Source organism: Anolis carolinensis, unplaced genomic scaffold (assembly GCF_035594765.1).
Source record: "Anolis carolinensis isolate JA03-04 unplaced genomic scaffold, rAnoCar3.1.pri scaffold_9, whole genome shotgun sequence".
In the NCBI taxonomy this organism is placed as follows: domain Eukaryota; kingdom Metazoa; phylum Chordata; class Lepidosauria; order Squamata; family Dactyloidae; genus Anolis; species Anolis carolinensis.
The window spans coordinates 23833896-23861350 of record NW_026943820.1 but is presented as its reverse complement, the minus strand read 5'-3'; the positions used below and the strand labels follow the sequence as shown (position 1 = coordinate 23861350).

Genomic DNA, 27455 nt, shown 5'->3' with positions numbered 1-27455 from the left:
TCACTTAGGGAAAATACCATCATCCACTGAATACACACATTTTAAAGCATTTAGTTCTTTGTTAATCGGATGCCTGTGCCTTTGTATGTGAGCAATAGAAATAACATATATAAAAAGAGTGGAATTTCTTTCACTTCTTCCTTCTTTAGTTGTAAATGATAATATTTTGTAATTTACTAAAATTACTATATTTATATCCTGCTCCGTCTCACCCCAAATGGGACTCAGAGTGGCTTACAATATGGCAATATTCAATGCCACATATACAACAATAAAATACAAGATATAGTTGCATGTGCATTGGGCTTTGTATATATACGCGAACATATTAGCACTACGGTTTTTCATTTGTACTAGTTTCAATAATTCTAAACCACTTTGAGTCCCATTTTTGTGGAAAAGCCAGAACAACCTACAGTAGAGTCTCACTTATCCAACACTCGCTTATCCAATGTTCTGGATTATCCAACGCATTTTTCAATACATCGTGATATTTTGGTGCTAAATTCGTAAATACAGTAATGACTACATAGCATTACTGTGTATTGAACTACTTTTTCTGTCAAATGTGTTGTATAACATGTTGTTTTGGTGCTTAATTTGTAAAATTATAAGCTAATTTGATGTTTAATAGGCTTTTCCTTAATCCCTCTTTATTATCCAACATATTTGCTTATCGAACGTTCTGTCGGCCCGTTTATGTTGGATAAATGAGACTCTACTGTATATCTATCTATATCTATATCTATTGACATATATACAGGCAGTTCCCAGGTTACAACACGATAAGTTCTGTAGGTTTGTTCATAAATAAAACGTGCACGTAAGTTGGAATAGGTACATTTTAAATGTATCTCCAGCCATTTTTAAAGTTTTGAATAGCATAGGAAAGAGTTAATACTCCTGTAATGTTTGTTTTGTTATCTGTGCCCCTGTTCGGAAGAGTTCACCTCAACTTTCTGTAGCTGTGATAATTGGATTTTGAAAAATTTGGCTTGTAATGATAACTCCTCCAGGAGTGAATTTTCCTTCCAAGGGAAAATTTCCTGTTGTAACTAGGAAGTCACATGCAAGTCAGATGTTTGTAACTCAGGGACTGCCTGTATATATATTCACACACACATTCTCTTTAAATCTGCCTTAACTAAGGCTCTACTGTTGCTGTAAATGCTGGATTCCATGCCAGAGAAGCAGTGCATTTTTTCTGGTTTGCATTTCAACTCCAAGGGAGCTATCCCATGTGCTGAATCTGGTCTCGCAGTACATTCAGCACCACGGACAGAATTCTCCTTTGAAGGTTGGACTAAATCCTTGAATGGATTCACTGCCTTAGTGACAATGGAAGCTATCGGTTCCCTCTTTGGGAATTATTTATGGAAACAGATAGGTGCAGGCTGCTTATACGTAGAATTTGCATGGATTGATTTTCTGCATGCTGTAAAAATTCAGGCAATGAAAGCCTACATAAAGCAGAATACCAAAACAAAAAAATAGGGTGATTCATGCATACAATGCCATTGACCATGTGCCACTGACCATCTGCCACTGACCAGTATAGTAGTAGCATTGGCATCGTAAAATACCAGCCACAGCAACCTTGGCAGAGTCAATTGTTCATAAAAACAGAGGCACAGGAATTCAGTTCGATGCCAAACCTGATCAATTTTAAGAATTCAACATGGTTGTTTAAAAGGATATGCTGTGATCCGTCATATAATTATGCATGCTTGATTTTTATTGATTTGAATGGGAATTTAAGCATGCGTAACTGCGCACTGGATTGAAGCCACAGCGATTAAGTAAAGGGAGTGGAAATAGGAAGGGAGCATGATTTCTCTTCCATTTGTTAACTGCAGCTGCATTTGGATCTAAGCAACTCGAGTCAAATCAGGGTTCCTATTTGCCCCAACGGGAAACAAAATTGCCAACAGCATAAAGAACCAGATTAGATATCTCCAGATAATGTAGTCCATAGAAAAACAAGGTTAGGGAAGTCTCAAAGTATGCATAAGTACTTCCTTTTCTTGCTCCATGATTCTCGCTCCTGAAATGTGGGCATTCTTATTTATTAAAGATGAACAGACAGGTTGACAGGGCAAATTAATTCCCTGCACACAAATTATTTCTGCTTATTCTTCCCACTTACCCAACACTAAGACACCATTGCCTGGATCCCTGCACAGTCCTTCATGCCAGCAGCAGGCAAGAATTTATTGGACATATGTTTGTGTTTCACTTAATAAAATAATACACCAATATTTTTCAGATCAACTTTGTTAGTAATTCATGAAGTGACTATTTATGCTAATCAGGAAGAAATATGTTTGTGTGCCTAACACATTACATAAATTTGAATGCAAATGCTCCATTATGAAATAAAATGCAGGTAATACAAATAGTAAATTATAACAATATATATATACACACACACACACACATATACCACACACACACATGCAATGATAAATGTGTAATCAAAGAGATTGAGGCTTTTCTCGGGCATCTGTGAGTTGTTTAAAGAGAAAAGGCTTTATAAATACTGAATTACAGGGATGATTATTTCCATCATAATTCACCTATTAATAATGGCCTCAACTTTTCAGGCTGCTGCTTCATAGCCATGCTGGTGAAGGAGGAACTTGTTTCCTCAGCAATTTTACCCATATCAGATTATTTCGTCTGATTCTATTATTTCCTTCCCGTAAATCTGCTAGCACTGATTTGTTATTTTCTTGCCCCGTTAACGGATCTGAAGCAGGGCTAAAAGGATTTATCTAGCTCTGTGCCGAAGAGCGGTTGATGTCTTTGCCTTGTGTTTCCCCCATGGAAGTCTTTGGGAAATCAATTTGGAGGGGAAAGGGGGGTCTTTTCATCCTTACATTCGAGGGACCGGCATGTCATTTCTGCGCCATAAAATAAAGACACTGGACAAACAAAAGGTGCAGTAACTGTACTTAAAAGTGTCGGCCTTGACATAGGAGTTTGTTTAAGTGCTAACAAACGATGCTCAAAGTCAATATAACTTGCAAAGGGGTGGGTCCCCTCCTTTCTAAACCAACCCTCAGCTTATTTACTCAGCTAAGGAAGTCTTTCATATGCACTTGGAGCTAGTTCAAAATCTACCCAGCATTATTCCTGGTAATGCACTGAATCCATACTTTTTTTTTGGCAGGAGAACAATTTACAACATATAGGCATGCTCCCTTATTGCAACTAAATGTGGCTTCCACAGGACACCACAATTCTTACCTGTGTTTTCTTCCAGAAGAGACTTCTCAAAAAGTAGGGAGAATTGGGAAAAATTATGGAGTTAATTGGGAAACATTATGGAAAGCAAGGCATCTCAAAAATTGATCAATTATAATAAAAGAAAACTACTACAGTAGAGTCTCGCTTATCCAACGTAAACGGGCTGGCAGAATGTTGGATAAGCGAATATGTTGGATAATAAGGAGAGATTAAGGAAAAGCCTATTAAACATCAAATTGTTGGATAAGCGAGACTCTACTGTACAAGATAGTATGGAAGTGGTATTTGACCCCAATAAAGATATATAATATGGATAAGAGTTGTTCAGAAAAATGTTGGAGGGGTTGTCAAGAAAGGGGGACATATATTCATATGTGGTGGGAATGTAAGTATGTACAGAGTTTTTGGGGAAAGGTCATAGTAGAAATAGAGAGTATCCTGAAGAAAAAAATCAATACAAACCCAGCGACTATACTATTATCTATTTATAATACAGATGAATGGAAAGAAAATGAAAAGAATTTGGTAACAATGTTGCTAACGGCCGCAAGGTTATTAATAGCAAGGAATTGGAAAGGGGAGGTGGAAATTAAAATAGAAGATTGGTACAAGGAAATTTGGAAATTAGCAATAAATGATAAATTAACATGCAATTTAAATGTCAAAAAAGGCCTAAGAAAGAAAAATGACTTTGAAAGTATATGGAAGAAATTTATTGAAGAAATATTAAGGAGAGAAGATGGGAATCAACCCCCACCAGAAGAAATGAAGTTCTGGTTGGACTATAAAGAAATGGACTCCGGTGATGGGGAGCACAACGGGTAGAACACTGGGGGAAGGAAAAGACTTAATTATATGAATTGTAAAGATTTTCTTTTTTTTGTAACAAAATTAATAGTAATGTAATAAAAAAAATATTCAAAAAAAAAAAGTAGGGAGTATATTGCAAACAATGCCTGAAAAGATTATAGATGCACAAATAGGCTTTGGAGCAAGCAAAAAAGGGAGGGGAGGAAGTCTGGGGGAAGCTGACCTGTCATCGCCCGGAGAATGACAGAGAGCTGAATGCTTCTAATTGAAATGAAAGTCTGTGGTGGTTAGAGAAGAAATGCTTCTAATAGAGGACTGTAAATGTTTAGACACCCATCGTCGCGGGGAGCGAAAATAATGCTGCCAAAAGGAGACGTTTCAGCTGCAAGCAAAGGGAAGGTAGCCACGTTCCTTGGGAAGGTTTATCTTGAAACATGGCTCACCTCCTTGAAAGCAGTGGCATCTAAGGATCATCTGGGACAATGCAATTTAAGTTGATCATATGCATTTTGCACCATATCTTTGTCTCGGGAAAGATCAGGCTCTAATGCTATTCCTCATGCATTGTGTAAGTTGTTTCAGTCTCCCAGGCTTCCTTGGGTGGGGAAGAAAACTTATTTTGGAAATAAGTGTTATAATGCCTCTGTCCAGAAAGATGCCTCGATCCAGTGAAATGGCAATAAACATCAGTAACTTTTTTCATAGGCAAAGTGTTGTTCACAGGCACCGGGAAGCTAAACAATCAGTTGGGCCGTTCATCTTTTTGCAGAAACAGAAAGAAGTTTGAGATTTATAAAGAGAATGGTTTTATGATGAAGGTCGTCTTTTGTCCGTCTCCCTAGAAAGGAAGATCAAATTGGACATTTATATCAATTTCTTCATAAATAAATATTCCCTGCTTTAATTCCTCTGAGACTTTCATATGTGAAAAAAAAGTTGGCAATGCACTTTCACACAATGATATACAGTAGAGTTTCACTTATCCAACACTCACTTATCCAATGTTCTGGATTATCCAACGCATTTTTATAGTCAATGTTTTCAATACATCGTGATATTTTGGTGCTGAATTCGTAAATACAGTAATTACTACATAGCATTACTGTGTATTGAACTTCTTTTTCTGTCCAATTTGTTGTATAACATGATGTTTTGGTACTTAATTTGTAAAATCATAACCTAATTTGATGTTTAATAGGCTTTTCCTTAATCTCTCCTTATTATCCAACATATTCGCTTATCCAACATTCTGCCAGCCCATTTATGTTGGATAAGTGAGACTCTACTGTAGTATGCATCCTGGCCGAGTTCATGACGTATCTGGATCATTATTTCGAAAAACTTTTGAGGGAGAAAATGACACTGATATTATAAATCATGTCATGAAAAAGACTCCAAATGGTCAAAATCACACCCTGGCCTTTCTTCACGAAAATCTAGTATTTACTGGAACGACTGTCTCTGAAACAGCAGAGGCGCTTCTGCAAACTGCGTCTTAGCATCAGATGAAGATTTCCAACAGGAAATCCTGAAAACAGGCTGAAGCGAATGGGCTGCCGAAGTACAATGTTCAAAAGGCTGGTTTAATATATGACTAAGTGTCAGGAGCCGGGTTTCTGAGAATTACTTTTCAGATAAACAACTTTATAGCACTGCACTTAATCTTACTTTCAAGGGACGTTTCATTTATTATCGCATTATAAGTAATTTTAATTCTATCGACGTTGCCGTAAAGTCTGTCGAAAATTAAGTCTAAAGGTGTTGTCAAAGGCTTTCATGGCCAGAATGACAGGGTTGCTGTGAGTTTTCCGGGCTGTATAGCTATGTTCCAGCATTCTCTCCTGACATTGCACCCACATCTATGGCAGGCATCCTCAGAGGTTGTGACGTCTGTTGGAAACTAAGCAAGTGGCGTTTATATATCTGTGGAATGTTCAGGGTGTGAGAAAAAAAATCGTCTGTTGGATGCAAGTGTGAATGTTGCAATTGTCTACCTTGATTAGCATTGAATAGCATTGCAGCTTCAAAGCCTGGCTGCTTCCTGCCTGGGGAAATCCTTTGTTGGGAGATGTTGGCTGGACCTGATTGTTTCTTGTCTGGAAATCCCCTATTTTCAGAGTTTTCTTTATTTACTGCCCTGATTTTAGATTTTTTTAAAATAGTGGTAGCCAGATGTTGTTCATTTTCATGATTTCCTCCTTTCTGTTGAAATTGTCTACATGCTTGTGAATTTCAATGGCTTCTCTGTGTAGTCTGACATGATGGTTGTTACAGTGGTCCAGCATTTCTGTGTTCTCATATAATATACTGTGTCCAGGTTGGTTCATCAAGGTCTCCGCTATGGCTGACAGTAAATAAAGAACAACACTCTGAAAACGGGAATTCCAGGCACGAAACAATCAAGGCCAGGTAATACCTGCCAAGAAAGGATTCTCTCAGGCAGGAAGCAGCCAGGCTTTGAATCTGCAATGCCATTCAATGCTAATCAAGGTGATCAATTGCAACATTCACAGTTGCCTCAAACAGACAAGAATTCTTTCTCCCATTATTCCACAGATACAGTAGAGTCTCACTTATCCAACTTTCGCTTATCCAACGTTCTGGATTATCCAACACATTTTTGTAGTCAATGTTTTCAATACATCATGATATTTTGGTGCTAAATTCGTAAATACAGTAACTAAACATAGCATTAATGTGTAATGAACTACTTTTTCTGTCAAATTTGTTGTATAACATGATGTTTTGGTGCTTCATTTGTAAAATCATAACCTAATTTGATGTTTAATAGGTTTCTTCTTAATCTCTCCTTATTATCCAATATATTCGCTTATCAAACGTTCTGCCGGCCTGTTTATGTTGGATAAGTGAGACTCTACTGGATATATAAACTCCTCTTGGCTAGTTTCCAACAGACCTCACAACCTCTGAGGATGCCTGCTATAGATGTGGGTGAAATATCAGAAGAGAATGCTTCTGGAACATAGCCATACAGCCCGGAAAACTCACAGCAACCCAAGTCTAAAGATTTTTTTTTGTCTTATCGCAGACACAGACAAGTTCCTTAAGACAAACCCATAGATGTCTCCACTTTTTTAAAAAAAAAATCTCTAAGTTCAAAGCAGGCATGGACAAATTTCAGCCCTCCAGATGTTTTGAACTTTAATTCCTAACAGCTGGTAGGTCTAAACAATATCCTAAACCCAATCCTATTAGAGCAAAAAGCATCCCTAGTTGTTCACATCCATGGAAAGAAGCAGAGGGTTTGCAAGCTGACACAAATCCCTTTGTTGTTTGAAAAAAAAAAAAAACAGGCTGTGAGGCTTTCCCTAAACTTTTTTTTAATGGAGTCTTGTGCTGTATTGGTGTGCTCCTGCCTCTCCATTTGGAAATATATCTCCAGACCCAATACCTGGAAGGGGTGCAACCTGAAACTGAGCTGTAGGTGGCGCTGTCGAGATTTCAACCGGATTTCTTTCTGCAACTCTCTTCTACTTTCCAGTGTAATTTTAAATAATAATAATAATTTTTAAAAATGACCAGCATCTCTCTAGAGGGAAGGGGTGAGAGAGTTAGGGTTTTTTTCCCCCACTTTCCAATCCAGTGGATTCATTTGCAGGATTGTATGGAGTGGATGAATAGATGGATGTCATCCCTCCCAGGCTTTTGTGCTGACTTTATAAAAGCTCACTTTGGGAAAGTCTTTGCAGGTTTGTTCTTAGATCCTTATTGCGTTGTCTGTGTCTCACAGAAGTCCAGTTTACATCCCTTTACAAGAGAGCGGGCATGGGCAAACTTCGGCCCTCCAGGTGTTTTGGACTTCAACTCCCACAATTCCAACAGACCTCACAACCTCTGAGGATGCCTGCCACAGATGTGGGCGAAACGTCAGGAGAGAATACTTCTGGAACATGGCCACACAGCCTGGAAAACATACAACAACCCTGTGATCCCGGCCATGAAAGCCTTCGACAACTAATTAAGGTGATTAACTGCAACATTCACACTGGCTTTCCAACTGATAAAGAGTTCTTCTCACACCCTGGACTTTCCACAGATATATATTAACCTTCCTTGCCGAGTTTCTTCATATCTCACAACCTCTGAGGATGCCTGCCATAGATGTGGGCGAAACGTCAGGAGAGAGTACTTCTGGAACATGGCCATACAGCCCAGAAAACATACAACAACCCTATGATCCCGGCTATGAAAGCCTTCGACAACACATCAACACATCACCCTAATTTGCATTGAATGGCTTCAGCTACTGGCTACTTTCTGCCTGGGGGCATCCTTTGTTAGCTGCCCCTAGTTCCCATGTCTCAGAGTGTTGCTTCTTATTTGCTGTTCTGATTTTTGAGTTTTTTAATACTGGTGGCCAGATTTTGTTCATTTTCATGGTTTCCTCCTTTCTGTTAAGTTGTCCACGTGCTTGTGAATTTCAATGACTTCCCACAGATACAGTAGAGTCTCACTTATCCAACACTCGCTTATCCAACGTTCTGGATTATCCAACACATTTTTGTAGTCAATGTTTTCAATAGATCGTGATATCTTGGTGCTAAATTCGTAAATACAGTAATTACAACATAACATTACTGCGTACTGAACTACTTTTTCTGTCAGATTTGTTGTATAACATGATGTTTTGGTACTGAATTTGTAAAATCATAACCTAATTTGATGTTTAATAGGCTTGCTGAGTTTCTCCATACCTCACACCTCTAGGATGCCTGCCATAGATGTGGGCAAATACTTCTTAGAACAGGGGTCCCCAAACTAAGGCCCGGGGGCCGGATGCGGCCCATCGAAGCCATTTATCCAGCTCCCATGGCACAAGGGCAGAAGAGGGTTGGGCTAAATGATCCAAGGGGTCTTTTCTCTTACAACCCTTTTATTATTATTATTATTATTATTATTATTATTATTATTATTATCATGGAGGCTGGGTGGCCATCTGTCAGGCATGCTTTGCTTGTGCTTTTGGTGCACAGAGGCAGAAGGGGGTTGGACTAAGGGTCTCTTTCAAGCCACTTTTTTGTTATAAGTATGACACAGCAAACAAGATAGATCTGCTGGATTTCGTTTCACAAAATCACAAGTCGAACACTTCCCAAGTGTCTAGGATTGTGTGATGTATTTTTGGATGATGCACACAGATCCCAGTAGGGTGGCCTTCTGCAGTTTGCAGATCGTAATTTTGTCAATGTCTATTGTTTCCAAATGCCGGCTGAGATCTTTTGGCACGGCACATTTATTATTATTATTATTATTATTATTATTAACATTGAGTCTGGGTGGCCATCTGTCAGGGATGCTTTGCTTGTGCTTTCCATGCCCAAAGGCAGAAGGGGATTGGACTCAATGGCCCAAAGGGTCTCTTCCAACCCTCTTTATTATTATTATTATTATTATTATTATTATTATTATTATTATTATTATTATTAACATTGAGGCTGGGTGGCCATCTGTCAGGGATGCTTTGCTTGTGCTTTCAGTGCACAAAGGCAGAAGGGGATTGGACTCAATGGCCCAAAGGGTCTCTTCCAACCCTCTTTATTATTATTATTATTATTATTATTATTATTATTATTATTAACATTGAGGCTGGGTGGCCATCTGTCAGGGATGCTTTACTTGTGCTTTCAGTGCACAAAGGCAGAAGGGGATTGGACTCAATGGCCCAAAGGGTCTCTTCCAACCCTCTTTATTATTATTATTAATTATTATTATTATTATTGCTCAGTGGCCAACTATAGTCCAGCCCACCAACAGTCTGAAGGATCGTGAACTGAGAGACATTTGAAATTCTCAGGAAGAGAGCTATTGGAACTCACTAAATAGCAAACCTCGGAGTTATACAGCATGTTGTCATGGCAGATAAGCTGAAATATAGAACTATATCCAAGATATGTGGGTCCGGGCTGTGGTGCAGGCTGCTGAGCAACCAGCTGCAGCCAGTGCAACAAATCACTCTGACCAAGAGGTCATGAGTTCGAGGCCAGCTCGGAGCCCCGTGTTTGTCTTTGTCTTTGTTCTATGTTAAGGCATTGAATGTTTGCCTTATATGTGTAATGTGATCCGCCCTGAGTCCCCTTTGGGGTGAGAAGGGAGGAATATAAATACTGTAAATAAATAAATAGATAAATAAATAAACTGGTCCCCTGTTTAAAAAGTTTGGGGACCCCTGTTCTAGAACATGGCTATACAGCCCGGAAAACATACAACAACCCTGTCATCCCAGCCATGAAAGCCTTCGACAACGCTCTTAACTCAGCCTGCTCAAGAGGAATAAACCAGCAGAGGTAAAAGAAGCTCCCCAATAAATACAACATCCTTACCTCTCCAGTGCAATGGAGCCACGCGCCTGGGATCCCTGCTGCCACGTCCAGTGGATGCTGCTTCCTTTCCCTTCCTTTCTCTTGCTCAATAGCCAGGAAAGGGTTAACCCGCCTCCGGGGTCCCAGCTGACAGTCAGCTGATTGGGCCTCTCCCCCCCCCTTTTTTTTCCCTTTTTTGATTGACAGCTCCGCCGAAAGTTTCCTCCTCGCGCGCCCCTCTCGAGATGCAAATGAGGGGGTTGTCTCCTCGGCTTCCCATTGGCCTGGCCGCTCGCGCCCAGGGCTCTTCCTCGGACCGACGTCAGGCCAAGGCTATAAAACTCCGCCAGGGCTTGGCACCTACTCTCCTCCCGGACGAGGGCTGGGGAACAACAACAAAACAGAGACAGAGACAGACAAAGCGTCCCGTATTAGGACCACTGACAAAGTTGTCCTGGTGGCAGTATCAGGGGAGTCCCAACAGTCATCTGAGGAGGGATTATTATTATTATTATTCCCATTTCTGAAATAGCCATGAGGAGGCGACAAGAAAGAGCTGAAGGGAACTGAGTGGCGCTGATTGCAGAAGCGAAGGCAGCGAAGAAGTTGAGAAGGGAGGGAGAGAAGAAGAAAGCGGCGGTGCTGTTTCTCTCTCCTCCTCACTCAGAGCTGAGGAGAAGTTGAGGGAAAAAAGAAAGCCGTGTGGGTTTCTCCTCTCATCTCGTCCCTAATTTCCGAACTCGTAATGAAGGCGCCCGGCCTGAGGAGGCGGCAAGAAGAGCTGATGGAGGATTGCTGAGGCGACGGGAGAAGTTGAAGGAAAGAAGGAAAGAAAGAAGCGGCGGGTGCGGTGGTGTCTCTCCATCGCCTCAGAGCAGGAGGCCATCGGAAGAGCGAAGAAGAGTGGCTTCTCTCTTTCGCCTCAGAGTAGGAGGCCATCGGAAGAGCGAAGAAGAGTGGTTTTTCTCCATCGCCTCAGAGCAGAAGGCGATAGGAAGAGTGCAGGTTTCTCTCTCTTTCGCCTCAGAGCTGGTTGGCAAAAGCGACTGAAGAAGTTGAGGCGGGAAAGAAGAAAGCGGTGTCGGTTTCTCTCTCTCTTTCTCCTCAGAGCGCAGAGAGAGAGAGAGAGGAAGGGGAGGAGGGAGCGAAGGGAGGAGAAGCCAATGCAGAGGGCGGCCGAGTAGAGCCAGTGCCGGCTGCGAAGGAGGACGGCTCGGTCTCTCTCGCCGCTCCTCTCCCGCCTTCCCGTTGCCAAGCTGGCGAGCCAAGGCGGCAACCCGCTGGTCCCCTCCTCCGCCGCCTCGCACCCCTTCTGGCGGACGGTGGCGGCGAAGAGGATGCCGTCCTCGGAGCTCGCCCTGGGCAGCAACACCGGCGGCGCCCCGGACTTGCCCACCAGCCCCCTGGCCATGGAATACGTCAACGACTTCGACCTCATGAAGTTCGAGGTGAAGAAGGAGCCGCTGGAGAGCGAGCGCCTCATCAGCCAGTGCGGGCGCCTCATCGCCGGCGGCTCGCTCTCCTCCACGCCGATGAGCACGCCCTGCAGCTCCGTGCCGCCCTCGCCCAGCTTCTCCGCGCCCAGCCCGGGCTCCTCGGGGGGCGGCGGCGGCGGCGGAGGAGGAGGAGGGCAAGGCGGGGGCGGCGCGGGCCACGGCGGCGCGGGAGGCAACGACCAGAAGGGCCCCTTGGAAGACTACTACTGGATGAGCGGCTACCCGACGCAGCTCAACCCCGAGGCGCTGGCGTTCAGCCCCGAGGACGCGGTGGAGGCCCTCATCAGCAGCAGCCACCACCAGCTCCAAAGCGTCGCCCGCAACGCCGGCTTCGATGGCTACAACCGAGGGCAGCCGCTGGGAAGCAACGCGGACGAGATGGGCTCCGCGGCGGCGGTGGTGTCCGCCGTGATCGCAGCGGCGGCGGCTCAGCAGCAGAACGGAGCCCAGCACTACCACCACCACCACCCGCACCACCACAGCAGCCACCACTCTTCCAGCGCCGCGGCCGGCAACGGCCTCCCCCCCGCGCACCCGCACGCCGGCAACGCGAGCCTCCCTCCCGCGCCGGTGTCGTCGTCCTCCCACTCCTCGTCGCCCTTCGACGACCGCTTCTCCGACGACCAGCTCGTCACCATGTCGGTGCGGGAGCTCAACCGGCAGCTGCGCGGCGTCAGCAAGGAGGAGGTGATCCGGCTCAAGCAGAAGCGCCGCACGCTCAAGAACCGCGGCTACGCCCAGTCGTGCCGCTTCAAGCGGGTCCAGCAGCGGCACGTGCTCGAGTCCGAGAAGACCCAGCTCCTCTCGCAGGTCGAGCACCTCAAGCAGGAGATCTCCAGGCTGGTCCGGGAGAGGGACGCCTACAAGGAGAAGTACGAGAAGCTGGTCAGCAGCGGCTTCCGAGAAAACGGCTCCAGCCACGACAACAGCGGGAGCGGAGCCAGCCCCTCCTCGCCAGAGTTTTTCATGTGAGTCTAGAGAACAACAAAAAAAAAAAAGAGAAAGAACCCCCTTTCTTTCAAGTCTGCATCCTGGAACTCCCCCCTCCCCATTCATCCCCTCGCAGGCGAACAAACACGACCCCCGACCCCTTGCCAAAGTTCTCCCCCTCTTTGGAGCAAACACCATTCGCAGCATGAACCCAAATTCATATTCCTCTTTATTTATATTACAGTAGAGTCTCACTTATCCAACATAAACCAGCCGGCAGAACGTTGGATAAGTGAATATGTTGGATAATAAGGAGGCATTAAGGAAAAGCTTATTAAACATCAAAGTAAGTTATGATTTTAAAATTAAGCACTAAAGCATCATGTTAGACAACAAATTTGATGGAAAAAGTAGTTCAATACGCAGTAATGCTATGTTGTAATTACTGTATTTACAAATTTAGCACCAAAATATCACAATACACAGTAGAGTCTCACTTATCCAACATTAACGGGCCGGCAGAAGCTTGGATAAGCAAATATCTTGGATAATAAGGAGGCATTAAGGAAAAGCCTATTGAATATCAAATTAGTTTATGATTTTACAAATTGAGCACCAAAACATCATGTTAGACAACAAATTTGACAGAAAAATTAGTTCAATACGCAGTAATGCTATGTTGTAATTACTGTATTTACGATATATTGAAAACTTTGACTACAAAAAATGCATTGGACAATCCAGAACGTTGGATAAGTGAGACTCTACTGTATATATAACCTGCCTTTCTGCTCCTAGGCTCCATCTACATTGCTATATAATGCTTGTTGGACTGTATAAAACACCACTGTGTAACATTAGGAAAAGGGAAAGGTTTCCCCCTGACGTTGAGTCTAGTTGTGTCCGACTCTGGGGGTTGGTGCTCATCTCCATTTCTGAGCCAAGTGGTGGCATGACTGCATGGAGCACTTTTGCCTTCCCACCAGAGTGGTACCTATTAATCTACTCGCATTTTCATGTTTTCAAACTGCTAGATTAGCAAAAGCTGAGGCTAACAGCTGGAGCTCATCCCACTCCCCGAATTCGGACCACCAGCAAGTTCAGTACCTCACTTACTTACTTAGGCGATCCCTCATAGTTCGAGGATGATGGTCCTCAGTGGTTTAACCCACTATGCTATTGTAGGCTCCACTATGTAACATAGGCATGGGCAAATTTCAGCCTTACAGGTGTTTCTGACTTCACCTCTCACCATTCCTAACAGCCTACCGGCATTCCACAGATATATAAACCCCACTTGCCTAGTTTCCAACAAACCTCACAACCTTTGAGGATGCCTGCCATAGATGTGGGTGAAATATCAGGAGAGAATGTTTCCGGTACATGGACATACAGCCTGGAAAACCCGGCAATCCAGCCTACTGGCTGTTAGAGTTGAAGTCCGAAACACCTGGAGCGCCAAAGTTTGCCCATGCCTGATGAAACACGCAGGTTCTATCATAATTTTTTTTTATTAAACTGCAGTTGGACATCCCGCTTTATAATAATACAAATAAATTTTATTTCTACCCCGCTGCCATCTCCCCGAAGGGACTCGGGGCAGCTAACAAAATACAGCTAACAAAAGTGCCGCATATAGACAATACATAATTTTAAAAGATAAAACCATAAAATTACACACACATACATAATTACAATGTAAAACTTTAAAATTCATAAAATGCAGTCCTAGCTGTGGATAAAAACAAGTCTAGCACATTTTGCAATCCTTTTTGCAATGATCTCATCAGAGAGTCTCAACCAATTCAACTTAGTGATAGCCACAAAAAGGAAGTTTTCAAACTATCATTTTTGCAATGAAGATCTTTCATCAGAGAGCCTCAATCAATTCAACCTAGTTTTTGTGGTGGCCACAAAAAGGAAGTTTACAAAGTAAATACGGCATATATAGATAGAAAAATAAATGATCGATAACCCTATATAATTTTTTTCATGTCGGGAGCAACTTGAGAAACTGCAAGTCACTTCTGGTGTGAGAGAATTGGCCGTCTGCAAGGACGTTGCCTAGGGGACACCCAGATATTTTACTATCGTGTGGGAGGCTTCTCTCGTGTCCCCACATGGCAAGCTGGAGCTGACAGATGGGAGCTCACTCCGCTCCCCGGATTCGAACCACCAACCTTTTGGTCAGCAGTACTGCCGGCACAAGGTTTTAACCCTATGTAACACCATTTTTGTTCCTGAGTTATCAATGTCATTCCTTAATTGGTTCTATCATAAAAACATAGGGGAAAGTGTATTAAACTGCAGCACATGTTGCAATAGTTGTTGTTTTTTTCAATTAATCTCTCGACCAATATTCAACCTAGTTTATGGCAGCCTCCGAAATGAAGTTTCTGGAGTCCCAACAACTACTTTCAAATAAGGAGTGCACTTTTTCAAACCAGGAACATATTTTTTTGTTGTTGTTCAAGTTTTGTTACATAGTGTAATGCTGTTCGAACTGCATAAAATAGTCAGTGTAGATGGGACCTAAGGCGGGATCTAAACTGCCATAGAATTCAGTTGCAGGATGCAGATGAACTGTATTCGACTGCATGATAAGGCCAGGTAGATTCACATAGTCCAGTTCAATGCAATTCCTCTGCACTCTGAGACTGGGGCTGCTTCCACACATCTGAATAAAATACCACATTATCTGCTTCGAACTGGATTATATGGCAGTGGATTCAGATAACCCAGTTCAAAGAAGATATTGTGGGATTTTCTGCCTTGATATTCTGGGTTATATGGCTGTGTGGAAGGGCCCTTGGCTCTGTGGCAGTGTAGATCAACCCGACCAACAACCATGCCACCTGAGAACCATTTGAAACAAGGCCAATGTAAAAATTAAATATCTGTCGGTGGATATAAAGTTAACATACAATAAAAACAGGCAAAATTACATTTCAAGCAAGCCATTTCAATCATTAGCTTGATTTCACAGTCCAACCCCTGCCTTCAAAAATCTTCATTTTTAGGCCTCTTGGCAGTTACTGATTCAGAAAAGGTCACTGTATAGACCACATCAGCTCTAGTTTCTAAGGCTGGATCTACACTGCTTTATAATGCAGTTTCAGAATGCAGATTACATGTGTTCAACTGGGTTATCTGAGTCTATGCTGCCATTATAATCCAGTTCAGTGCAGTTAATCTGCATTATTACTACTACTATTGGTCTATTCTCAGATCTGTACTCCCTGCCCCATTCTGAAACTGCATTATTTGCCAGTGTAGATCCAGCCTTAGATATGACCATTATGATTTTCTATGGGCCAGCTGATAGTGACTGGTAGATGGCATATGTTTGGTATTGCAAAAACTAGAACTGATAAGGAAAAACTGGTGACTTTTTTGAATCAGCAGGTCAAATACACCCAAAACAGAGCTCATATTTGAGACACCAAAATGAGTGTTGGCCAATGTTTTTGATTTACCGATAGTCACACTTCGGGTGCTTCTGTACTGTAGAGTTAATACAGTTTGATGCCACATGAACTGCCAAGGCAAATCGGGTTTATAACTTATTGACGCTAAAAGGGGCTCGCCCAAGCTGTAAGGCTATCCTTTAATTTCTATGAAAAATAAATGATTTTTTTAAAAAAGTAAGTGAGAAAAGGTACAATTCAATTTATGGTGAAATAAATGCATTTTAGTAATTAATGAGTACATACATTGTACATATTACCGGCAGGATAAATAGATAATAAATGTAAATGCAATAATCCAGTCCACCACTGTCTGGGAGTTGCAGTTTGACAAGGTCTTCAGCCCTCTTTGCCTAAGAGGGCTGTGTCTCACCAAACTGCAACTTTCAAAACTTCATATCATGGAGCCTTGGCATTCATTCCAAAGTGTTGCTGCACCCCTAGCATCCCCCCTCACTTTTTTGTTTTCTCCTTGCTCCATATATGTGTGTGTAATGTGTGCACTTTTGTTTTTGAAATCCGGACTTCTCACCAGCTCCACTTTTCATGCCTGGCATGTTCAGCTTTTAAAACCTGCCATCTACATGGTTGGGATTTATTATCATTATTACTCAGTTTGTGTTTTCTCCCCTTCCCCCTTCCTTTCCTTTTTTGAGTTTGCGGTATCTTAATACACACACACCAAAAAGTTACTTCTTGGGGGTCGCTTTCAGCTTTTCCTTCTCTGAGAATAATGGGGGAATAGAAGAATAACAAAGCAAAACATAGCTATATACCGATTTCAGACTTTGGGATTTGCTGAGTTCCAGCTGTTGTGCTAAACCTAGAGAATTTATCTAGATCAACCTACCTGAATGACGCCTGCATCGACTTCCCATGTTGTTCATGCTGTGAGTTATGGCCTCGGAAGTTGCCAAATGGAGTAACTTTGAGGCTACCATTAGACTCCCATTCTCATCTCATACATTATTATGCTTGCCACTTTGTCTTAGCATCAATTAACTCTGTCATCGTTCCCAAAAACTATGGGGAGAAAGAAAGAAAAAAAAAGACATTATATTGAAATTAGCCCTGCATGCTGGACATGTACGGTATATTTTATTTTCCTTTTGCTTGGATATGGACTTTGGAAACTATAATGGCATGACATTCATCTTTTTATTTGTGTTGCCTGGACACTTTTTTGAATAGAAAAGCAAAAAAGTGCAGCCTTGTTGGGTGTTCTTTCCCCCATTCAAGTTTGCATCTGCTCTGGAAACTGCTTTGAGTTGCTCAGAACTTCAGACTTCTTTGTAAGGCATTGAAATACGCCATCTTTTAAAAAATACACACATGTACAAGATGCCAAAATGGATTGTGATTACCTTAATGTGCAAAAAAGAAAGAGAACTACAAGAAGTTGTAAAACATATTCTTTAAAAAAATTACTTCCAGTTTATGGGATTTGAAGATGATGTTGCTTAAAGCAGTCAAAAAATTTATTTTGGAATGATTGCCCCATTTCCTTATTCTCCCCTTTTTGCGTTTTGTCATTGTCAAATGTGCAATGCAATGGGCTCCAGGTATATAATTTAATTCTAGCTTTTATTGTCTGTTAGCCCACTTCACATGTATGCTACAGATAAAGGAATGTTATAAATGAATTCAAAAGAGTTAGGTCTGTTTAGAGATAGGGTTTTGTTTTTATTTTTGTTTTAAACATGATGCACTAAATCGTTCACTGTTGTGATGTTAAAAGAGGGTAGAATTTACAACGGGACTGTTTTTTTTTAACAACATAAAATTAGATAATCCAGCATGTGTTTGCAACTTAAATATAAGTTCAATATGTGTAGATTTTGCTATGCCATTGACTGTATTTGGAAACCAAAGTATTAAAAAGGTAGCCTCCCGTTTATATCAATAGGAGTATTTTGCGTTCAAAATGTATGGTGGGGCTTGGGAATTTCTTTTTTGTTTTTTTATGGGAGAGATGAACATTAAAATATTTGGGACTGAATTGCACTAAATATATAATCTGAAGCATAAGATATAAATCCTTACAAAACCTGTCTAGGATGCTAATCCCATTTATACAATTACAAAGATGGCATTACTGCTCCGTTTTTTAAATGATGCAGATTTTTTTACTGTTGTATTGTGGTGCAGAACTGGATTTTCTGTAACTTCACAAATCCACAAATAGTTTTAAGGCATTAATCAGCAGTTTTTATTTTCAGGCACTGATAATCCTGTCTTTTTAAAAAAAATGGAGAAAAAAAATCTTACCACAATAAATATAAAAAAATCTTGTCAGTTACTTTTTGTCCCCTTTACATATTTTGCTGTGCAAAATTGATTTATATCTTGAGTGACGAACTAACTCTGTGTGATGTTCCTCATGTGCTTTTCTTTAATTCCCCCTCCCCCAACTCAACTCTCTGGTTATATCAAAAGGAAATAATATTCTATTATAATAAACTGCATTTCTGATTCTCTACTGTGTTTGGTTAGTTTGTAGGTTTTAAAAGAGAAAGTCAAGCAACGTGCTTTACAGTAGTATTTGGTGTATACCTTAACTATGGCTAATGTGGGTAAATATATCACAGGTATACAGGGAGCTATATGGAGCAGATATATAGGGAGCTACCTAGGATAAAGTCAAGGTGGAATTACTGTATGACACTGGCTGCTTTTCTTTTATGTAGCTGAAAGTATTGGGGAGGGTTTTTCCCCAGGTGATCAGTGTCATTTTTCTAACTGTAATTATATTGAAAGGTCTTAGGCATCGTCCTCTGACTCATTTTTTTTTCACTTGTTGGCCTTGGATAAGAATTTTTCTATAAAAGCTCCAAAAAGTATATCGAGCAGCCTCCCCTTCCCCCCATGGTTGGTTTACGGCATAAAACCCTCATTTGCCTACAGCCAGGGAACCAGAACTGGGCAAACTAATGTGTATTAAGAGAAGATACAGCTTTTAAAATGTCTTTTTCTCTTATACTCATTCCTTATGTTCAGAGCAGTTAAGAAAAATGAGAATCTAACCCAAAGGGGCTGAAAACTAATTCTGCGAGCTGGCAAAGAGGTAAATTTTTCTTGGACCAATTGCTCCTGTGGTTGGGGTTTCTTTCTTTTTTATTCAAAAGCAGTTTACAGAGGCAGCTACATTAAACAAAAACATAATTTCTATTCAAAATCCCACCAGGCTAAATTTTCATCTGAGTTCTTTTTTTTCCTTTTCTAATATTTAGGGCTTTGTTGTGTATTTTTCTACCCCAAGTAGGAGAGCAGGGAAACTTCAAACAAATAGGTCAGCAAATGCTGGCTAGCGGATTCTATAGGGAGGGCAACACAAAGGGGGAAAAACACAACCTAAAGAGTATTCTATTTTATGTATAAAGGGCTGCATTCTTGACATGTTTCCTTTCCTCCTGCCCTCCATAAATTTGATCCACACGGTGATCTTTCTGTAAGCTGCCGCAATGGGCTCTGAGAGTGAAACTGATTCACATTTGATTTTCTGAGGAAGAAACTCAGTTCTTCTCTTAGATATTGAATCCTGACTTCCAGGAATTTGGGCCTCCACCAACTTAGTTTTTTGAAGAAGGAGAAAGAAATATTTTGGAAGTGCTTATGGGAGATAATGACTTTTCATGAAATCACTACTCACCCTGTTTTATAACTAAAGAGGGAGGGTTGAGCAGGGAGAAATAAGAGGTGGGACAGGACTGAGGAATGGTGGAGAAATGGTCTGTGATTTGATTTACACGCAGGCTGTGGCTTGTGAAAGTTTATAAGGTGCTGGTCTTAAAAGCACACTGAGCGAGAGGGCAAAGGTCATCCAACACTTTTGAAAAAAAGGTGCAGCACTAACGTTGAGGTGTGTGTTCCCGGTATGTGTCTGTCAGTGTCATGAACCCAGTGAACTTGAAAAACTTAGGGAAGAAAGTGGGGGTGGGTAATAACTCCAGTTTTCCAGCTATTCTTGGATATCAACTCCCATCCTCCCTCGCTTTTTGCTAATGGGAGCTGAAGTCCAAATGCCTACAGCAGCCCATCCCAGTGTAATGCATTTAGAACTGCCTCAGTTGGAATCCCTGGAAATGTGCTGGTGGCTGGTTAATGTGCAGGGCCAAGGGTCTTTCTCTTTCCCGCCTCCGTTTGCTTTAACGAACACTCAGCCCCCACAGTTTCCCTCAGAAATCCTGAAATGCACACATGTCCTTTAGTACTTGACCTTCTTCCCCGATAACCCAGACGGGCTCCATAGGTTGCATCCCTGCAGTTCTCTCCAAGCAAGTTAATGTGTCAACAAAGGGTAAACGACCTGCCATGGGCCAAGCAGAGAAACTGGCTACCCCCACCCCACTGTCTTTGATTTGAAACGCTTGAAGCTTTGGCCAAAAGGTTCACCATGGCTGGTCAGTCCACCTCCCACTCTTGAAAAATGTTAAACTAGATCTCTGTTAGTATTTACACTGCAACGATCATATACTGGAATCAGAACAGCACCTTTCTTCCAGAAAAATTGGGTCTTTTTTCTTCTTATTTTTTAAAATAAAAGCTCCAGAGGTTTGTGAACATGGGGATTGCCTTCTGTTCAAATTTTTATTTCTAACCTGAAACCAAGTAAGGGGGGGGGGGGAGCAAGTGGGAAAATAGGAATGAGTATTCTTACTCAAAGGACAAGCAAGAATGCAGGACAAAGTTTTTCAAGTAAAATCACTCCCCACCTTCCAAATAAGCAGAGACAGATGAGCTGAAACATTATCTATAGTATTCACCCTCCTTCATTTGTGGGTCTTTGGTAAACACAGAAGGCATGGTGACTTTTATTTTCCTGTTCTTATGAGTAGGCCTGCAAAAGAGGCAGCAATCTGAAAATGTGTAACCCAAAACCTCCAAGGCTGCGCTTCTGGATGCTGGGAGAAGGAGAGGTTTCTGTTTCAGACAGGAGCGTGCAAATCCATCACCACCACCGCCCTTCTTCACATTGCTTTTCTGGAATAGCTCTGCTCCAACACATTGACGTTCAAGGCACATATAACAGGGAAATAGTATACAGTTTGATCAGGGTATAAGTAACTGACAATTTGGCATCGCAGCTGATTCATTCCATACTAAAAGAACTTACCCAAACATTCTTAGAATAATGCACATATGTTTTTGGCTAAATCTGTTGAGCCTCTTTCACTTGCTATAGCTTTGGGCTTGAGCATTCCTCTGGTTGCATCTCTTCATCCAGCTGCTCATAGGCGTGCTGCCGTCTTGCAATGGGCTCCTGAGATGCTTGGCATTGCTACATGGAGGAGATCAATGCCACATCACACCTAGTCTTGCTAACTTGGAAGGAACAATCCCTCCATCCAACTATAGGAGGCTGAAAGCCTTGGTTTGCCTTGTTTATTTTCAGACCTCAGCTCTGCTCAATTTTGTTGCTCTTTCCTACATATTTATCCATTGCATCATGCAGAGCATGATTATCTGATTTGCACCTCCGCACTATGCACTCAGAAAACTTTCCTTTGAACGGATACTGACATGGGCTGGAGGAGAAATCAAAGCAAACCTTTCAAACCCTCCCTGAAAAAAGTACAATTTAAGGAAAGAGAGGCTTAATATCATTTGTAGCTTTTTTTGTTTTTAAGAAAAGTTGCTCCACTGCATAATTCTTTATTTGGAAGCTCATTTCCCCTTTTGCCAAAGGGCTTACTGTTGCATAGATTTTTACAGGATCTTATGCACACTATTCCTCATTCTCCTTGCCTGATGAAAATGGAGTGGGTGCTAAATACCCCAAATTTTGGTGATTCTTCCCAAAAGGACCTGCCTGTGCCTTTCTGTAACACTCTAGGAACTGAGTATTACCCTTCTATTCCCTTTCCTCTCCTCATATCTACCCCTTTTATAAATTTCTGGTGATCTCTGGCCCGCTCCTCTTCTCCTTGCGCTTCCTGGCTCCTGAATCTCTCTTTCTAACTGGCCTGCTATCTCCAAATGAAGGTTGTCAGAGCAACCTCGTCCAAAGAAGCTGCCTGACTTCCCTCTTCTCTTAGGCCCCTTCCACACTGCTGAATAAAATCCCACATTATCTGCTTTGAACTGGGATATATAGCAGTGTGGACTCAGATCCAGTTCAAAGCAGATATTGTGGGATTTTCTGCCTTGATATTCTGGGTTATATGGCTGTGTGGAAGGGCCCTGAGTTTAGTTCCAGATCAGGATTTTCCTCTGCGGCTGTTTTGGGAACCAAAACTGCTTCTGGAGCATCATTTCACTTTTGGAAAAGGAAAATCTTGAAGTTCATTGTCCAAATTGTCCAGGCCAGCTCCACCACTGGTTCAAATATTTGGATTCACAAACATACTCGGTGTTCCTTTTCTCCCAGCACTAATATTTTCTTTATAAAGTCTATCCCTTATTTTAAAATCAAATGCTTGTATTTTTTAGAACTAGCAGGTGACCCTTATTATGTGGGAAAGCTGGAAAAAATTCCTCTTATATAGACGGAACAAGAGCCCTCCAAATCTTACATTTTGGGAACGGATCCTCTTAGAAAGACTGGAATTTATAAATGGTGGACAGTATGTTAATTTTACAGAGAAAAACCTGGTTTGGTGAATTGGAATCAATGCTCTCATTTGATATTTTGGTAGATAAACAAAACTGTGAGTAGCAACTTTTCTGATTGTCAACCTTGCATGTCAGGAATTTTAGCAGCCCATTATGGATTTTTGTTTTCAGTGTTCAACCTGTCAATAATCCAAAATCCCAGCATGAAAAATAGTGCCTCCTTTTTTTCACTTTTACTAGCCACTCTGTGGAGAGGAGGTGGCACCTCCGCTGATGTTTGGGCTTTTCCGGCTTTGAATCCCCATTGAGCTCTGAAACTCAGGAAAGGGAAAATCCCTCTGTGTCAGCCTGGCCTCACTCACAAGGGTGTTGTGAGGATGACGGGCAGAAGAGAGCTGCAAGGAGGAGGGGGGCTAGGGCTTATTGGAAGAAAGAGGGAATACAAAGGGTCCTTCCTTGCCAAGTGGTCTAAACCTTCCCACCATCATGTTTTTCAATTTTGTTCAAATTTCAGCTGTTGCACCAGTCGGGTGTTAAACTAAATTTCCTGTATTTGAGCTCCCTAACTGCAATAGTTGCTTATCTAAACCTACTTATCTGAAGGGTAATCAGTATTATACCATTTTAAGGTATAATAAAATTGAAACTAAATGTATAAGAATGGCTAGTACAGTAGAGTCTCACTTATTCAAACTAAATGGGCCGGCAGAAGCTTGGATAAGCGAATATCTTGGATAGTAAGGAGGGATTAAGGAAAAGCCTATTAAACATCAAATTAGGTTATGATTTTACAAATTAAGCACCAAAACATGTTATACAACAAATTTGACAGAAAAAGTAGTTCAATACGCAGTAATGTTATGTTGTAATTACTGTATTTATGAATTTAGCACCAAAATATCACGATATATTGAAAACATTGACTACAAAAATGGCTTGGATAATCCAGAAGCTTGGATAAGTGAAGCTTGGATAAGTGAGACTCTACTGTAAATTGAAATCCTATACAGGTTTTCTGCTGATTCCAGTGAAATTAATTTTCATAATATGGATGCAAAATCCAGTCAAACAAGTTGACTCAAAGTGTGCGTTAAAATGTGTCGCAAAATCTTTTGACCAGTATTCAGACTGCAACCATTTCCATGCAAATGAAGAAACAGACTTTTGACCAAGCATTATGCTTGTGCTGGACATAATACTGCCAAATTTGCAACTACCCAGCATCTATAAGCAGCCTGCAGGATCTCTTCAAATTTGGCACTTTTGACGCAAATGGTAAAATCTACCAAAGTTCAAAGCCAATTATTAAAATAGAGTCTACCTGAATATGCTTGGGAATAGTATCATATGAAAGAGAAAATTTTGTTCTATAAGACTGATATGTTTTTGTTTTGCAATGCGACCATTTAGTATCCATTTACTCAGGCCAAAGTATGTTATATATCACATTGAAACCCGCATCCCCATCCCCATAGGGGCCATGCCCAATAGCCATGCAGTAACTAATAGGACAATTTTTTTTTCCGTGTCAGGAGCGACTTGAGAAACTGCAAGTTGCTTCTGGTGTGAGAGAATTGGCCATCTACGAGGATGTTGCCCAGGGGACGCCTGGATGTTTTTGATGTTTTTACCATCCTTGTGGGAGGCTTCTCTCATGTCCCCACATGGAGCTGGAGCTGATAGAGGGAGCTCATCCACACTTTCCCCGGTGGGATTTAAACCTGGCAGCCTTCAAGTCAGCAACCCAACCTTCAAGTTACAAGGCTTTAAACCACTACGCCACCCGAGGCTCCAATAGGACAATGAGAATGCATAAAGCATAATGCATAAATGCACAAAATATAACATACATATAACAGACGGAAGGAAAGGAAGGAAGGAAAGAAGAGGTGGTGGAGGTGAGGGAAAAATGAAAGAAGGAAGGAAGAAGGAAGGAAGGGATAGAGGAGGAAGGAGAGGAAGGGAGGAAAAGTTGGCCAAAGTGGGAGCTGTAAAGATTGATGCAACTCCCCCTGGGACCAACAATGCCTTGACTCAGTGACCCCATCTACACTGAGAATGGTGGAAACCATGAAAATGAACAAAATCTGGCTACCAGTAATTTTTTTTTAAAAAAAAAACTCTAAAATCAGGACAGTAAATAAAGAACAACACTCAAAAACAGGGAAATTCCAGACAAACACTCTGGGCCAGTTAACACCTCCCAACAAAGAATTTCCCCAGGCAGGAAGAAGCCAGACCTTGAAGCTGAAAGGCCATACAGTGCTAACCAAGGTGGCCAATTACAACATTCACACTTTCCTCCAACAGACAAAGAGTTCTTTCTCCCACCCTGGGCCTTCCACAGATATATAAACCCCACTTGCCTAGCTTCCAACAGACCTCCCAACCTCTGAGGATGCCTGCCATAGATGTGGGCGAAACATCAGGAGAGAATGCTTCTGGAACATGGCCATACAGCCCGGAAAACTCACAGCACCCCAGTGATTCCAGCCATGAAAGCCTTCAACAAAACGTCTGACTGGACTTTCTTAGGGTCGAAGGAATGGGCTTGAACAGCCATGGCTCAAAGACTTGGAATCCTGGGAGTTGTAGTTTGGTGAACCATCATAACCCATTGGCAGAGAAGATGAAAGGCTTTGTGAAACTGCAACTTCTTGGAATCCAGAACACTGAGCCATGGCAGGAAAGGGGGGGGGGGGGAGACTGTATTTATTCAGCAATACAGATGCACCTTTCATCCTTCCTTCCCTCCCTCTTTCCCCCCTCCCTCCCCCTCATTCTCCCCTTCTTTTCTTCCTTTTCTTCTTTCTTCTTTTCTTCCTTCCTTTTTTCCTTCTTTTATTCCCTCCTTCCTTTTTTCCTTCTTTTATTCCTTCCTTCCTTCCTTCCTTCATTTTTTACTCCTTCCTTCCTTCTTTCCTTCTTTAATTCCTTCCTTTTTTCCTTCTTTTATGTCTTCCTTCCTTCCTTCTTTTATTCCTTCCTTCTTTCCTTCTTTTATTCCTTCCTTTTTTTCTTTCTTTTATGCCTTCCTTCCTTCTTTTCTTCCTTCCTTCCTTCTTTTCTTCCTTTCTTCCTTTTTTATTCCTTCTTTACTTCCTTCTTTTATTCCTTCCTTCCTTTATTCCTTCCTTCTTTCCTTCTTTCCTTCCTTCTTTCCTTTTTTCCTTCTTTTATTCCCTCCTTCCTTCTTTTCTTCCTTCCTTCCTTCCTTCCTTCCTTCCTTCCTTCCTTCCTTCCTTCCTTCCTTCCTTCCTTCCTTCTTTTCTTCCTTCCTTCCTTCTTTTATTCCTTCCTTCCTTCCTTCTCCTAATGCCGCATTCCCTTTTTCCCCCAAAGCCTTGCTTGCCACCTTCCCCGACTCTCCGTCGGATTCCCTTCCTGCCTCAACCTCGGGAAAAACACTATTGAAAAATACAATGTTACGGATTTATTTATTTTTTCCGTGTCAGGAGCGACTTTTTCCGGGTCAGCAAGTCGCTTCTGGTGTGGGAGAATTGGCCGTCTGCAAGGACGTTATCCAGGGGATGTTTTGATGTTTCTACCATCCTTGTGGGAGGGCTTTCCTCATGTCCCAAGATAGAGCTGGAGCTGATAGAGGGAGCTCTCCCCGGGTTGGGTTCGAACCTGGCAGCCTTCAGGTCAGCAACCCAACCTTCAAGTCGAAAGGCTTTAACCGGATAACATTTCCAAGAATACAAAGCATCTATTGACAACCGGCGGGGCCAAAGTTCCTCTCCTTTCCGAGGTTTTTCTCCTCCTCACCTTTGCTTGCAAACCTCTCTCTCCCTTGCAAATGTTCTCTTTTTGCCTATCTGCCTGCCTATCTTCCTTGAGTGGCGGCATCATTTCGGCCGCCACAGGAATGCATTTATTTAGGGATCAGAGTCGAAGAAGAGACGGATCCTGGAAGACAACTGCGCCTGGAAAGAGCCTTTTGTGCGAGAGACACTCGGCTGGCGCAAAGCAAGCGCTGGCTTTTGGATTTCCTCGGGTGGTTTGTTATTGTTTTTGTTGTCAATACAGGCGCGGGGCAAACGAAGAAGACAACAATCCCAGCCTTTTCTTCACCGGCTTGTTTGTTTGTTTTCTTTTCAAGCCGCTAGAAAAGTTCTCCCGACCCTTTGCTTATATTGACTCGCAACCGCATTCCCTCCGGAAGCTGCGTTTAGGGAAAAAAGGAAAGCGGAGCGAAACCAAATCCGCCCTCTGGAAGTGTGTTAAAGCACGGAGCACTGAAAGGTCCCAGGTTCAAATCCCGGGAGCGGAGTGAGCGCCCGCTGTTAGCTCCAGCTCCTGCCAACCTAGCAGTTCGAAAACATGCCAATGTGAGTAGATCAATAGTATGATTGTTAATGGACAGCAATATAGAAAATAGGAGCCCCGGTGGCGAAGCGCTGAGCTGCTGAACTTGCAGACCGAAAGGTCCCAGGTTCCAATCCGAGGAGCGGAGTGAGCGCCCGCTGTTAGCTCCAGCTTCTGCCAACCTAGCAGTTCGAAAACATGCAAATGTGAGTAGATCAATAGGTACCGCTCCGGCGGGAAGGTAACGGTGCTCCATGCAGTCATGCCTATGGCCACATGACCTTGGAGGTGTCTACGGACAGCGCCGGCTCTTCGGCATAGAA

General features: G+C 42.2%; 1 protein-coding gene across 2 annotated transcripts in view; it reads left to right on the top strand.

Annotated features, from left to right (window-relative positions):
- The first annotated feature begins 11589 nt into the window (after positions 1–11589).
- maf (MAF bZIP transcription factor) overlaps positions 11590–27455 on the top strand; it is a 259433-nt gene continuing 243567 nt past the window's right edge. For both annotated transcript variants that reach the window (XM_062961579.1, XM_008113923.3), the window contains exon 1: positions 11590–12843. In XM_062961579.1, the coding sequence (XP_062817649.1) occupies positions 11717–12843 (1127 nt within the window). In that variant the 5' untranslated portion in view covers positions 11590–11716. The remainder of the gene's footprint in view (positions 12844–27455) is intronic.